Raw genomic sequence first — 15,664 nt, 5'->3', positions numbered from 1 at the left:
TTTGAATTTTTTGCTAATGTGAAAATACAAAATGATTTCTGGCTTGGAAACAGACTTCCTATATCCAGTGTATGAATTCAGTTATATTATTACATATCTTAAATATTTCTAGTAAAGACATAGTTTCATCTTTATTTGCCTTAAACAAATAATCTGATATCTTTTTTGCCCTGCTGTGGACTGAACCCAGAGCCTAGGGTGTGCTGAACAAATACTCTGCCTCTGAGCTATACCCTCACTTTGATCTTGCTTTTAATAATGAATCTTTAGCATTTTGTAATAGGAAGTCATTAGCATCATTTTATTGATAATGGCCATTTTTTTCTTTAAATAGATCTCTCTGCAAGAGTAGATGCAGTTAAAGAAGAAAATCTGAAGCTAAAATCAGAAAACCAAGTTCTTGGACAATATATAGAAAACCTCATGTCTGCTTCTAGTGTTTTTCAAACAACTGACACAAAAAGCAAAAGAAAGTAAGGGATTGGTTTCCCTTCTGTTTTAAGGAATTGCTGCTGACCAGTTTTTGTTTTTTTTTTTCCCCCTTTAAAACTTGGATAGATTTCAAAAGTTTCAGTACCTTTGTTTGTGGCTTCATTGAATATTTATGAAGATAATGGCAGATCTAGGCAAAATTAACTGCATAACAAGAGAGTTTGTGTATTATGTTAGTCTATGAAAATGTGCAAATGTATTGTAGAGACTTTATAATTAGAACTGCATATATTTATGAGACTTGAAGATGAATGTTTTATCAAATTTGCTTTGATATATAGGTTTAGCACTGTCTTTTATTATATAGGCTTAGTAAAATATATACGAAAATAACCACCATGTTGTGAAAAAGTGACCAAAATCATGTACTGAATGCACAGCTTTATGTACCCTGTCCACCATCTTGTGCCTCTTCTCCATTTGCCTCTTCCTTCCCATTTCCCTTCCCCTAAGGAAAAAAAATTTCACATTTGTAAAAGTAATTTTAATAGTTAATCACTGATGAGAGTAACATGACTCTAATTGTTGAAACTTAACCAAAATAAGATACTGTCTTAGCTAGGGCTTGTCCTGTGTGGTATTTAATAATAAGATAGGATTGATGGTTTCTCTATAAGCAATTGGTCTCATACTGGGAAGATTTGTTTAAAACTTCCTTTTGCACAAAATAACCCACTTGGGACCTGAAAAGATAGGAGTTCTGGTCATGTATGTACGTTCAAGATAGACCTATCTTGAGAAAAAATAGAAATGGGCAGGAAAGAACTTGGTAAATACTACTCCAAATGTTTTCACTCCAGATTTGTGTTCTCTCTGGCAGAATAGACTTTTGGCAGACAAAAGATAGATATGGAAGTGCATTAAGTTTGAATAACTTTATGTAAGCTACATAGGGAGACCAGTTATCATTTGGTCTCAAGGACATTTACCCAATAGATCAACTCTTGCAAAATTCTTTGAGAATTTATTAGTAACAGAATCATGAACACATGGTAGAGTATACATGTACAATAATGGTAATTTTAATCTTAGTATTTTAGCTCACTTATTCTCCCAGAATTTTCTGTAAATTCTGCCATTTAGTTTGCAGAGGTTTAGTCATTCTTTAAAATTTTTTAAAATTTAGTTTTTAGTTTATTTGGTAAGGGAATCAGTATTGGAAATAATATTAAGATAATAGGAAAAGAGACCCACTAATATAGCTTATGATTATTAGATTTGGACTACTTTTAATCATGAAATAATCTTATGTATTAGTGTAAGATTTGATATGTGACTTTAGCTGTATGAATATATAATTAAACTGCAAACATTTTGCATCCCTTTTGTGACCTAATTTACAGATATTTAAAATTGTGTTACAGTTCTGCTTTGCTGTTTAATAAAAAGCTATTTCAGAGATGGTGTGTATTTTGATACAATTGCTTAAATGAATGGGGTATAATAGATATATGGTCTATTCAGGGTGGCTCCACAGGGTAAATTACAGATAGTAAGTACCTGGTTACTGAATGTTTGGGGAGATGTATTTGTTAATGGACATTATACATTAGTTTTAAAAAATAGAAGCAAAATTGTTGAAAGAATCCAAGATCTCTCTCTAGGGGAAAGGCAGTTAAATTTTTTAAGTTAGGTAAGCTCCTATAACAAACAGACCCAATGATAAAGAATGATACAGAAGCTTCTCTCCCAACAGTGGTTCAGAAGTGAGAGCATTACAGGCTAGCAGGTTTTGCGCCTCACACAAATATTCACACTTATTAGGTTAAGGTTGGCTCTACCATTTCATTCATGGATTCTTAAGTCACTTCACATATGATTCTGATTTGGAAAAAAAAAATGTGCACAAAGGTCAGGTTTTTATGGGCTGGGCCTTGAAATGACCCATTTCTTTTTGCATTCCCATCATGTGGAGACTTAATTACTTCTAGACAGAGCTGTGGCTGGGAAACTGCCTAGCTACAAATTTATTAAAATGGAAACAGATAAAGGATTTTGGTTGCTACTAGCAGCTTAGCCTGTCTCTTGCTACTAAGTATCTGCACAACTTTTTCATATAGAAAGTACTCAAATCTTCCTCTATCCAGTTATTGATTCAGCTCAAAAGCCAGGATGTCTGTGAAGGCCTGTCAGTTTAGATGCAGCTTTTAATGCAATGTGATGGTATTAGGAAGTTGTGCCATAGGTTATAATTATCAGGGATGGAACCCTCATAAATGGTATTCAGTGCCAGAAAGACTAGTGGACATAGCAAGAAGATAGCAGTCGGCATCCTGGAAGAGAATCTTCACCAGAACCCAGCTCTGCTGGCACCCTGATCTTACACCCTGCCTTCAGAACTGTGAGAAACAAGTGTCTGGTATTTATAAGCTACCCCAGTCTATGGTATTTTGTTATAGCAGCCTCAACAAATTGAGCTACCCCTTTTCTCCAGGAGAGGACTTCCTTCAATGCTGACACTACCATTGTCTTCTTTATATCCCCTTTGGACGGGACTTATATCAGTTACTACAGACAGCATTCACTTATGTGGAAGTAGTAGGGCAAATGTTTCAAATTTGGCATTTTTCAGATTTTTTATAAAGTATTTATGGCTCATACGCTGATATGGTTTTGAGGGGCACCTGGAATCAAATACATTATTAACATTTCTCAGCCAAGTCTATCAGCATTAATACTAAGTGGGATGAAGACAGGCTACACAGTATTTATAAAAGTCTGTCTAGGAAATCAGGTGTGACTACCAAATGAGTTTTAGTGATAAAATGATTTTTAAAAAATATTTCCACTTTCCAGAGATTTTTGGATTTTTATAGAAAAGCAACCAAACTCATGAGCATTACTTTCAACTAGTTAATAATGTTGCATCTTTAGTCCTGTCCATTACACTTCCCTCTGATCTAAATGAGACATGAATTGTACAATCTAAAATTAATTTTGTGGTCCAAAGCAGAGCGAAATGGATCTTAATTCTTTAGAATGTAAATAAAGTCTTTCTTTACTTTGCCTAATACTTTTTTATTTCGTAATGCCCTCTGGTGGTTATCATGAAATACTTCAATACCAACACAACCAAAAATTTTTACCAGTGAGCATCAGAGATTAATTCTTAATCGCTTGCAAATCATGAAAGTACAGAGACTGTAATTACACAGGATATTAAGAATTAGAAGAGAATTATTTAATTTCCTTGTAGCTACAGTTTATTTCACTATATATTAATGGTATTTAAAAAGGTATATATAACAAAGACTTGTTGACCCCAGGATATCATTTACTTTATAATGAAGCAGAGTTTTGAGAATGGTGACAGAAGGTAAAGTAATACATTATAATCAATTTTTAATGTATTTTATTGCTTTAATTTTATACCTTATTTATAAATGGTTTGTCAAGTATCTGTTACTAAAACTTGAAAACTCCCAATCTTACAAAGAGTATTATATTTTTTATTCATTCATCAAACACAAAATGTGATAAGACATTATACATTCGATGTTAAAAGATAATCTTCCTATTGTGCCATTGCCCATCTTCTCCAAAACTGCCCTTAGCTTTCACTCTTCTGTGCATTTGGATCTCCAAAGAGAAACTCCAAATATGTTTCCAAATGCATCTTCTTTTCCACCAACTGGCCCCATTTGACTTGTCAGAGTAGGGGTACTTCTATTTCCAAAACTTTTTAACAGCAGTCATATTATGGAAATGCATGGGAGCTATATATTCTGAGAAGAAATTACTAAAATTTATGAAGTAATACCACTATGTTTTGGTCATTTCTGTAAAGGATTTAAGCGGTTATTTTAGCCAGCTGATATTTCATCTGTAAATCCTACTGAAGTTAAAACATAAACAAAACTGAAAAGAGAACCAAAAAAAAAAAAACCCTTTCAGAAATGCCTTTAATATACTTATGATTCGGCCATTCTGCATAGTCTACATTGAATAAACACTTTGGACTAGAATTCCACATGTTTATGGTAAATCAATTACTACTAATTCATTTTAACATATAAACTGTTCTAACCTGTGTCTCCTCCAAATGGTGACTAACACTTCAAAAAGACCCATATTATTCAACTGACATTATTTATGCCTCCCTACAGAAGTGATTACTGGATGCAAGGCTAGAAGAAAAACATTTTCAGGAGAAGCAAAGTTACTTTAACTTGGTAAAGTTAAAAAGCCTCAAAAACAAACAAACAAAAAAAACCTTTTAAGTGAAATGTATTTATTCTCCTTTATTAGAGAAAATAACATTTACGTTATTCAAAGTCAGATGAGAGTAATAAAAGGAAAAAGGCACTGGATTATTAGACTCTGCCTTGTCTACTGCATAGATCTCATACGTTATTTCTAAGTGTTAGTTTGGGTTAAACCTATCAGCCCTGGTACATCTACAGAGGGGAGCATGCACAGTAATGAGCACTGACTTGGCAAGTTGGTTGCTCAAATCTTACCACTGCAAACTCATAGGGTTTAACCAAACATTCAAATTAAAATGAATCTGCAACCAAAAAGAGAGTCAAAGCAGTTTTAGCCAGTCTTTAGAAAAAAAAAATTTACTAGATGTTTGTAAGGCAAAGTTTTCAGAAAGAATTTATTGCTGAAATAGCTATTTGAGAAACTCTTCTCTAGAATTATTCGTATGTCTAGTTCAAAGCAAACGAGAAAGTCCTTGCCAGATGTATTGAGTTTAGCTAGTAGGAAATAAATATAAATTATGCCTAATTGTTTCACCACCAGTTTGTGAAAGTCAGGATATAGCAGAGAAGGAGAGCACTTAACTTTCATTTTCAATTCATTCACTGAAATAAGGAGTGAATAGTTTCACCAGCTGTGCTCAGCTTCCTTTAGTAAATGGAGGGAACTAGGGACTTACTTTCCCTATACATAAGTTCTAAATGTACCTGTGGGAGGGAGTTGTATGGGAACTTGGGTGGGGTTTATAAAAATGTGGGGTCTGAGAAGGAATCTAAAATCTCACCCAACTAATATGAAGTTTGCTAGATACTTAGTAGTCAAGTAGTTTTCCGTCTCACATGTAAATCACCTTCTAATGGGTCCACACCTGTTACTTAAACATAAAAAGTTGTTTAATGTGATATTTTAAATGAAACGACACAGTTCCACTATAAGGTACTTCAGGGACATTTGGTAACTATTCTAACAAGAGGAAAGGCACCACAAGGGCAGCTCTGCTGCTAGAGGAGAGGCCTAAAATAGATTTGAATCTGTCAGGGAGAAGCAGGATAAAAACGTAAAGCATGATAAATTTATGTTAGCTATCAGGATCTCATAAAGAATAATTCAAAGCCTCCCCAATAATTATATGTGAAAGAGTATGTATAATTTAAAGAAGAAAAATATTTAGATTTTATTTTCAAGAGCAATATAGACACAAGCAATTTTGTGAATGGGTTAAGACACTCTGGCATATAATTACTATAAGAGTTTGAAAAAATCTGTACACCATTTTGTTTTGATAAACCTATTATCTTTGTATTTAAATGTAAAATATGCTGCAATATTATCCAGTGATTCTCTAAGTGACACACAGACATTTGTTTTGTTGACAAGTTTGTCAACAAAGCACCTCTTTAAAGGAATCTAATTTAAGTGAACAACTGACCAGAAAGCTTAAACTAGGTAAATGTGGGTCACACACAACACTTTCAATTGCTGATGGAATCAAACAACCATACAGAAACTTTATTGCCTTTAGCTCTGTACAACAGAACACACTCTTATTTGTATTATAAAACTACCAGTTCTCTTCTTGTATAGCCATTTGAGTGGAAATTCCAATAACTGATTTTTCCCATAGCAGTGAAGTTGCTACATATAATTTTGCTCTGTATGAACCAAAACTATCTTCAAACTATTAAAACTGTAACATCTAATGTTATTAATCTCTTAAATCTGATATGTAATGTGCCACTTTTATGTTAAATTCAAAGACCAGGTAACTTCAAAGATGCCTTTTTCCCCCTGAAAAGACTAAAATAAATACCTGAAAGAATAACTTTGCTAGATTTTTAGAAACAGGACATGCAGATTGATTCAAGGTCAGTCCTGGCATACTAATTTTAGCATGTCAACTCTCTCTCAGGCATTAAGAATACTTGAATGTATTTCAGTCCTTCCGCACTCTTCTTTTTCGTATTGACTTTGTGGGCCCACCTCCAGATCCTGTGCCCTCATCTGCTTCTTTCATCTAGAAAAGATAATTATGGAAATATTTATTTTATTTATGTAACTTGTACATAACAATAAATGACATACTTCATATTCTCCAAAATACATGTTCTAACTATCAAAAGCCATCTTATACATGTTTCTTGACTTTGTGAAAAATGTGCACAGGAATTGATGTATTTTCATTTGTTCACCTTTTGACATAGTTACATTTTTAGAATAACACTGCTCATCAAATAAACATGTGACAACCACTAACACTGTATTCAACATTTTATTTATGACTCAGAACTTGGTCTCAATGTCGTAGTTAATTAACAGTTATATGATATTTTTGTGGGACAATAGCACTAACTATTCATCACAATATTTCTGTAAGTAATGAATTGCTAAGCTGGTTTTCAGAACTTCTGGCACATAGTACCTCCATAAAAAATTAGAAAAGAGAAAAAGAAATCATTGAATATAATGGTTCAAGGTTTTTCATTCCTTTCTTATCCTTCCAGAATGTGTGTTTGTACATAAATCAAATTTTTGGAACAAATATTACATGGTTTTACATAAAGTCATAATTATTTATTAAGGTCATATCACACAAAATTGACTTATTTTAGCTTACTGATAAATATGTGTATGAAGACTAAAAGACTGGAAGACAGAATTAAGATATTCTTAAAGTCATAAAAATGTTTTGTGACAAATATAACTAGAAAACATCTGAGTAAACGGCTACAAGTGTCATTATTAAGAACATCACAGCTGAATCAGCAACTGTTTAGAATTCTGCTCTGGAAGAAATTATTTTTACCCAGTTCCCCTAAACATGAATATTCCCCCACCTTAGGGAAGACAAAGTTTAACAACAAACAAACAAACAAACAAACACTAGTAAATCTGGGAGTTTCTTCAAATAGACCCAATAGAGAGTCTATCCAGGGCCTGCGGCAGGCCAGGCACAGCTGCTCCCTACCAGCCCTCCGCCAGCGTGGAAGGTGGTTGGCTGGAGACCGAGGCGCAGAGCAGCTCTGATTGGCTTTTGGTTTATGCTGGGTAAAAAAAAGAAAGCTGTGGTCCTCAATCATACCCTGGATGACTTCTGATTCTATAAAAAATGACTAAAGAAGAAGCATTGTGGAAAGTTCCATTTTATATCAGAAACATATAAAACAGAAGAAAAAGCTACTTCACTGAAAATTTGAGAAAAACATGGAATCAGACAGATAGTACTCAACTACCCAATGAATGAAATATCTCAAAATGTGACAGTACTGGGACAATAAGAATGTTTTTGCAGCAGCTATGAAGAAAATTGTCTTGCAATAATCAGGATTACGATTCAAATATTCAAATCATGGGTTTATTGTAACTTTAATTCTACATATTTTGTTTTATTGTCAAAATATGTTATAGTATTTTCTCGCCTTCTTTATCAATATGTTTTAAAAGCAACATGAGACTCTTACGAAAGCTCAGGGAAATATGGCAAAAATTCCTTCACAAACTAGATGGCTGCTTTTTATTGAAATATTTTTTAGTGGATCACAATCACACTTGAAAACTAGCTCATTTTCTGTTAAAGAGATGCTTACCTCATCCTCTGATCCAGACTTATTTGATTTATTACCCTCTTCTTGCCCTTCTATAATTTCAATTTCTTCTTCACTCTTTTCCTCAGGTTCACCTTCATCTTCTAGAATAAAGATTTTATTAAAAGCAAAGACTTGATAAATTAGAATTATATTGCTGAAAAGTGTTAAATACAATAAGAGGGGCTTATTTAAATTCCCAAATAAAAAAGCAATTTCTTCCTTTCAAAAATTAAAAAAATAATGCAAGTATTCATCGTTTTACCACAATATAAATAAATCAGACTCATTAAGGCAAGGGACACATTAATAGAATTCTGTACATAACATGAAACTCTGTATGAAACATGCTCTGAGAACTTAAGGAGTGGGCATGCCATGTCCACTTCTTATTAATACTTCCCGTGGTGTGTGGTGACCTCTTTTTACCCTTCAGCATGCTGCTTACTCACACTTGTGCTTAGTGCACATGGTCCTGTGTTTGTTCTGTGACTGACTGTCCTATGTATTACATTTAACCAAACCTCCATCCATCATTACAAAAAATATATATATATATCTCACTAGGAGCTATATAAAGTGAAAATTCCTACCCCACCAAAAGTGAGCCTTGGGGAAGAGAAGTTGACAGGTCAACCCCTGTGTCTCCCTTGTGTACCTCTTGCTGTCAGTCTACATCCCGGGGGCTCAGGTGTGCAAGTTAATAATAGGCAGTGCATCAGCTTGCGCCTTCCAGGGAGTAAGCTCTTTTCTTGAGCCTGGTCCAGGGTCCCTCTCCCAAGCCACGATGCCATCCTACCCTTTTCAAGAACTTCACTGTCGCTTTGCTTTTTTTCCTCTTCCACATCTGCTGGTTTCTCCAGAGCTATTTTTTCTTTTTCTTCCTTCACTTCTTGCTCCAGCGCCCCCTTTGTTTGTGGTTTACATATGTCGGTTTTTTTATACTCTGCATCTACATATTTTTTCTGCAATAGTTTAACACAAGCTATTTTTTACCAAAAGCAAAGCGCTATTTACATATGTAGTAAGCAGTCAGTAAACATAGGATGTTTAGTTTATTACTTTTCAGAATCACAAAGGAAATTCTTTTTCTTTACCTTTACTTTTCTTGGCCAACAAAATGAAGCAATTAATGCTGCTGGCAGCCCCACTGTTGCCAGATAAATGATCCAAAGCCAGGGACGCTCTTCGGCAGCTGTTATTAGCTGTTTAAATACGGTAGGCTACATGAGAGATAAGCATAAAAATGTGACTCAAATTTTACAAACCCCCATTGGGAAACAGTCTATAAAAGATATTTACCTAGGTATTTTGTATTAGGGAGTGATTAACTTGTAAGAAAAAAAAGTTTTATTTTCCCATCTTTAGAATGTTCTCTATGTAAAGTTGAATTTAATCATTAGCATGAGTGAGACTTTGAAGTCAGAGGTATGTTACTAAGTATATGGAAACTTCTAACCTGCCAGCAAGAATAATGACAATTTTCTTTCTTTTTGTAGAACTACTCAGGATAGAATTACTTTTTATGACCATGTTATCTGGTTCCTTCAGAAGTGTACAACTTCCAGATAATTCATTCTATACTTTTAAAGAACCTATCAATTAAATTATATCTTAGAATTATTATTTTCTTTTTCATATAAACAAATTTCACAATGACCTCAATAAGGAAAACGTTTCTCTTATTAAAATAGGATCTGAAATCATCAAATGTTTTCGTTAAAAGTTTCAAAATGAGAGTCCCTTTTTACCTACTCTTTAGATGGTTGTTGCAAGTGTCCAAAGAAACCAAATGTAAGGAATGAATTTTTCTTTACAGCTAACTGATTTTAAAATTCTCCAAAATGTGTTGAAACATTTAGCTTAACCTTTTCTAAACAGTTGTAAGATTTGCAGGAAAAAAAAAAAGACAAAAAAACCCCGAAACACAACTTTATAATGTTAAATTTAAAATTTTTTGTTTTTCTCTAAGTGAAAAATAGTTAAAATGAATATTGATTAGTTGAATTAGCAAGGTAATAAAGACAGTAAGAAATCTTATTTCTATAAATAATACATAGGGATTAAATCCCATTAAAACTATCATAACTTAACAAACAAAATGAGAACATGTGCATACACGATAGATTATATAGTTTATAATGAAGTTATATATGGCAATAAATATTTTGTCCACATAAACTTAATTTAGGTATATTTCATTGGCATATAGTGATTACTGAAAATTTATGTACTACTAAAAGGACCATCTGTAGAACTTAAAACCAGGACTGAGTTCTAGTTGTGTCACTACCACTACAGTCAATACCATACCTCATTAGCATTCTCTACCATTATTTTCAATCCCCAGCCATCTGCAGCCCAGCGATCTGCTATTTCCTTTTCTGAACAGATAATAAAATTATCAAAGTAGATATCAGAAGTCATAGACCAAAGCTCTAAACCAATAGCACGGAAAGAAGTCAGAAGAAATGGATGTACATCTTCAAAATAATCTGGATTGGGAATTTTTCGAGGACTCCAGATGCCCTGGAAAAAAAATAATTAGAGACATTTTCAAATAAAATAATTTCATAAAAATGCTGCTCAAGAAGCAGCTGCTGTTGAATGAAATTATCAGCAAGTGGAGAAAAGAACTGAAAAAGACATAAATTCATTAGTAATTTATTGGAAATAAAATCTAATTTCTTATTCTATTCATGATGTTTCTTATGAGAAATACTGACTTTTAACTCTGAAAAAAAGCAAAAATCCAACAAACACAAAAACTTAATTAAATTTCACAAGTGATGCTATTCTATACAAATTTTCTGTATTTAATCAAGTTACTGGAGGCAAGATGTCATTAAATTTGTTCAAATTTGGAAGATCATTGTATAGCAAAAATAGAGCCACTTCTCTTGATGTATACCCAAGATAGGCACCAATAACAGATCACTGCTAAACCTCAGATGATTATTCAATATAAAAGCCTCATCTCAAATGGTCTTGAAGGAGACTAAATTGTCAATGAAGTCAAATAAACTCAACAATGTGATAACTCACTGACTCATTCCACCATCATACATATCTACTCTGTGCCAGGTACTGTCACTGTGCCAAATGCCAGCTATACAGTGGTGATCTAGACAGATATATGGTTCCTGTCCTACAGCATCTGAAGTCTAATGAGGATACAGACATTAAACAAAAAATTATCCAAGGAAATGCTATGAAGAAAAACTATAGTGAATAATTAGAGTGTTCAACTATTTATATATAAATATTTATATTTATATCTAGATACATAGATATATAAAATGTTAGAAAATGTCAATTTATAATTACAAAGATAAAATTGGAAGGTTAAATGAATAACAGGGACTTTTAATATAAAAATTTAGGAACACTCAAAAGATCATTAAAAAATTCTGAATTTTAATAATATAAAAAATTAAGGAGCACATTAATTAAGCACAGGCACTATTTATTGAAATATATGTGAGTCCTCTTGATCAGAATTTATTTTTCATATTTATTTCTAAAACAGAACTTTATAAGGGAACATCAATTGATTACTAGGGAAGTATGAAGTGATTTATCTTAAGTTCTTAATTTTATTACCTTAGAAAATTATTTAAAGAATCCTTTCCTTTTGAACTATAAACTAGTTGAGGTCTTTTTTCTTCATAAATTATAAATCAAGCTTCTAAAAATTAACATGATATTACTGATAAGAAGATATAAAAAGCAACAAAACATTTTAAACTTTACCCAAGAACTGGAAAAACAAGTCCTTACCTGGTAGTCAGGGTTATCAATCATGGGTGGTCTCCAAATCCCTTTGTATTTTGGGTTGTCTATCATGGGAGGTTTCCACTCACCACACCCAATCCGGCATGCGGGGTTAGCTATATGAGGTGCCTCCCATTCTCCATCCATGTCTTCATTCCTTAAGTCATCAGAACAGAACAAACAGTCACCTCAATTCTCTCCCACCAGCCACAAAAGCCAGTGGCAGAACAGATATTGGTGTTTGAAGGTGAAGAGCGCTCACCAGTCTCCAGGTTTCACGGCTTGAGGGTCAGGGATGAATTTTGGCTCATTATCCAGCCAGCCGTCAGGCTTAACGACATTTACATCTTCTATTTGGGCAGGTTCACTTTCATCCCTATAAATACACTATTTTATGTTAATTAATAATTATTCAAAGAGTTCTAAATTGCATGTTGCCAACTTCAGAAGACACCCTCACAGGGTTTCCCACCCTTCTATCTTGATGTTCTTACCACCCCATCACATGGCTCTCACCAAAGTCTTCTGCTAACTTGCTAATTCTTTATAATATATTCCCAACATTCACACATGCACCTGTGTTTATTTACACAAATGATAGCATGCTATACACAATATGTTAGACCTTGGTTTTGTCCCTTAGAAACTCACTCACTCAACAATAAATATATATTGTAAGCCTACTCTGTGTCAAGATTATTCTGTTATTTTTACACATATATCTGTTTTATTCTTAGCAGTTGCATAATTTTCTACTTTATTTCATAATCTATTTAGGTATTTCCTTCTTAGAGAGAGTGTTTCCAAAATTTTACTATTACAAACAATGCTATAATAGATTGTAAGCCATTTCTCACCTGCAAAAGTATGAGCATACTAAATTTTGATGTCTTCTAAATTACTTTCTTACGGGTTCATTTTCAGTCCTATCAGTAGTGTACAAGAGTACCAATTTTCTTGTTACCTTGCCAATAGTACTACCAAACTTTGAATTTTTGCCTACTTGATAGTTGAAAATGGCATTGCACTGTATTTTAGTGTACATTTAACAGCATAAAGTGATATATAAAAACCATTTCTGTTTACATTAAATAGCTCATTACCTCTGTATGAAGAAATTAGCCACTTGTCAGCTGTATGAATTCAAAAGACATTTTCCAGTTTCTTATGTGTTTTTTATAAAGTTTGTTCTTTTTTCTTTATCACACACAAATCATCTGCTTTCAAATGGTTGAATTTATTAATAATTCCTGTAATGGTTCTTGGATTTTATGTCATATTTGAAAAGGTCTTACCTACTCCACTGTTATTTTTCTTTAAAAACTCTCCACATTTAATTTAATTCTAATATTTCTATTTTTAAAAATAACACTAACTTAGGGAGTGAATTCTAAAATAAACATAATTACATCAAGTACTGACTAGAACTACCAATATGATTTCATCTTTACGGAAATTTTAAAATAAGATGTTCTTTCATGACTTTCCAAATAAAACTTGAGTAAAAAATTAACTAAAATAAGTGACTATAAATGTACAGACTTGAACTTGCCTGACATCAATGTTACCTTGAGTCTCTGAATGCTCGGGATAACCAGAATTTAAAATTTGAGGAAGATTTTTTTCTAATTCTTTAAAGCAAATCCAGTACATTTTGCTAGTCAGAATATGACCGTTATCTGCGATTTCTCACATTTAATGACAAATTCATCCTTTCTGGGTAAAAACTCAAGAAGCCCCATGAGTCCATGGGGAAGGAGGAGCCTTCTCTCCTGACAGCAGGAGGCATGGACAGTCACTGGCAGGGCTTCCTACTGATCTCTTTTAGACCAGGATGCTCTGCCTATGTGTATGAGGTACTTCCTATAACAATCTCTGCCTGAGAGCAACAGCATTTTCACTAGCTATCAGTGGCTCTGTTAACCAGAAAAGAGTTAACAAGTTTAGCATTTTTGATTTTCCAGGAACACCACACTACTTTCCAAACAGGTAGCAATCCTGGTGTCTACAAAAACCAAGAATGTAAGGAAACAGGGACGTTTTCTAGTATGAAGCAAAAAGAGGAAAACTATTTTAAAAACAATGGACACCTCCCTCCTCAGTGATCATCAGTGAGACAATCTAAAGTCCCGTGACATACATTTAACACAGAGAGGACACAGGAATGGAGAAAGAGAGGAACATGGGAATGTTGAAATAAATAATGGCTGAAAACATTATCCAAATTTGGTACAAACTATGAGCCCACATTCCAGAAAGGTTAAAGAATCCAAAGCAGAGAAGCGTACAGAGAGCCACACTGGGTAATGCAAAATCAACTGCTGAAAATTGGTAATAAGGAAACATTTTAAAATCAAACTGAGAACAAAGGACGTATCAGGTAAAGGAGAGCAAAGATGAGCACAATGGCCGACTTCTCTGCAAAAACGGCGGGAGCCCCAGGATCAGAGATGCCTGCTGGGAAACAGCTGCCAACCTGGAGTTGACAGGTAGAGCACTTGCCCTGCATGTGTTGAGGCCCTGGGTTCGAAACTCAGCACCACATAAAAATAAATAAATAAAGATATCATGTCCATCTATAACTAAAAAATTATTCAAAAAAAAAAAAAAATGAAGGCAAAGGAACCATCCCCAGGAAGGCCAGGAGAATCCAATGAGGATGACCGGCTGGGCCACACCTCAGGGAAGCTTCTCAGGCAGCGGGGAGATGATCACAGTTGGAAATCCGCACTGGCACAGAAGGAACAAGAGTCCCAGAGAAGGTGACCATGGGGGTAACCAAAAGGCTTTCCCCTCCTATGATCCAAAGATGCTGAGCGGAGGGCAGGCAGATGGCCTTCCCCGTGCGCATACAAGGAAGTGCGTGGACACAACACACAGGGCGCAGGATGACAGGAGACTCAATGGGGCTCAATTCCACGTGAAGGCTGAGTTTTTGTTTGAAGTAGACCGAGATCTGTTAAAGATGCATATTGTGAAGCCTAGAGCAACCACTAAACCATAAACCACAGAGGAAAGGCTAAGAAACCAACAGGAAAGAAAGAGTGGAAAACTGCAATAAAGGAAAACAACTATCAAGTCAAGAAAAAGTTCTTATAAAGTGCCACAGAATATATGGGACACGTAATGAGATTAGAGATAGGTTACATTAGATAAGCCTAGAATTAAACACCCTTTTAAAGGAAAGACCCAGACACAGAATGCCTGTAAGAAATCCACCTTAAAAATAAAGGCACACCACCACGGGACTTAAAATCAGCATACCATAGTAACGCACCCACATCAATGTTTATAGCAACTCAATTCACAATAACTAAGCTGTGGAACCAACCTAGATACCCTTTAATAATGAATGGATAAAGAAAATGTGGTATATATACACAATGGAATATTACTCAGCATTAAAAGAGAATAAAATTATGGCATTTGCAGGTAAATGGATGGAGTTGGAGAATATCAAGCTAAGCTAAGTAAACCAATCCCCCAAATCCAAAGGCTGAATGATCTCTGTGATAAGTGGATGCTGATCCATATTTACTGTACAATCCAGCAATCCTATTCCTAGGAATCTACCCTTAAAAATGGAGAATTTATATCCACATAAAGCCCTCTCT

The 15,664-nt window shown here is 34.1% G+C and overlaps 2 protein-coding genes across 9 annotated transcripts in view; one reads left to right on the top strand and one right to left on the bottom strand.

Moving 5' to 3' along the window:
* The window catches only part of Scoc (short coiled-coil protein), a 70,483-nt gene extending 68,670 nt beyond the window's left edge, over positions 1 to 1,813 (top strand). For all 5 annotated transcript variants that reach the window (XM_046459578.2, XM_058584056.1, XM_058584055.1 and 2 more), the window contains one exon: positions 335 to 1,813. In XM_046459578.2, the coding sequence (XP_046315534.1) occupies positions 335 to 477 (143 nt within the window). In that variant the 3' untranslated portion in view covers positions 478 to 1,813. The remainder of the gene's footprint in view (positions 1 to 334) is intronic.
* A 4,358-nt stretch (positions 1,814 to 6,171) lies between these two features.
* Positions 6,172 to 15,664, bottom strand: part of Clgn (calmegin) — a 41,070-nt gene continuing 31,577 nt past the window's right edge. For all 4 annotated transcript variants that reach the window (XM_046459576.2, XM_058584054.1, XM_046459575.2 and 1 more), the window contains exons 9-15: positions 12,313 to 12,426; positions 12,057 to 12,207; positions 10,590 to 10,805; positions 9,374 to 9,499; positions 9,076 to 9,241; positions 8,280 to 8,380; positions 6,172 to 6,709 (exon numbers count right to left, since the gene is read on the bottom strand). In XM_046459576.2, coding sequence (XP_046315532.1) covers positions 6,629 to 6,709; positions 8,280 to 8,380; positions 9,076 to 9,241; positions 9,374 to 9,499; positions 10,590 to 10,805; positions 12,057 to 12,207; positions 12,313 to 12,426 — 955 coding nt within the window. In that variant the 3' untranslated portion in view covers positions 6,172 to 6,628. The remainder of the gene's footprint in view (positions 6,710 to 8,279; positions 8,381 to 9,075; positions 9,242 to 9,373; positions 9,500 to 10,589; positions 10,806 to 12,056; positions 12,208 to 12,312; positions 12,427 to 15,664) is intronic.

This window comes from Marmota monax, unplaced genomic scaffold, assembly GCF_021218885.2.
Source record: "Marmota monax isolate L192 unplaced genomic scaffold, Marmota_monax_Labrador192_F-V1.1 WCK01_AAM20220418_F8-fsc00039, whole genome shotgun sequence".
Lineage (NCBI taxonomy): Eukaryota > Metazoa > Chordata > Mammalia > Rodentia > Sciuridae > Marmota > Marmota monax.
The sequence above is the reverse complement of the archived record's forward strand: the minus strand, read 5'-3'. Positions and strand labels throughout refer to the sequence as shown.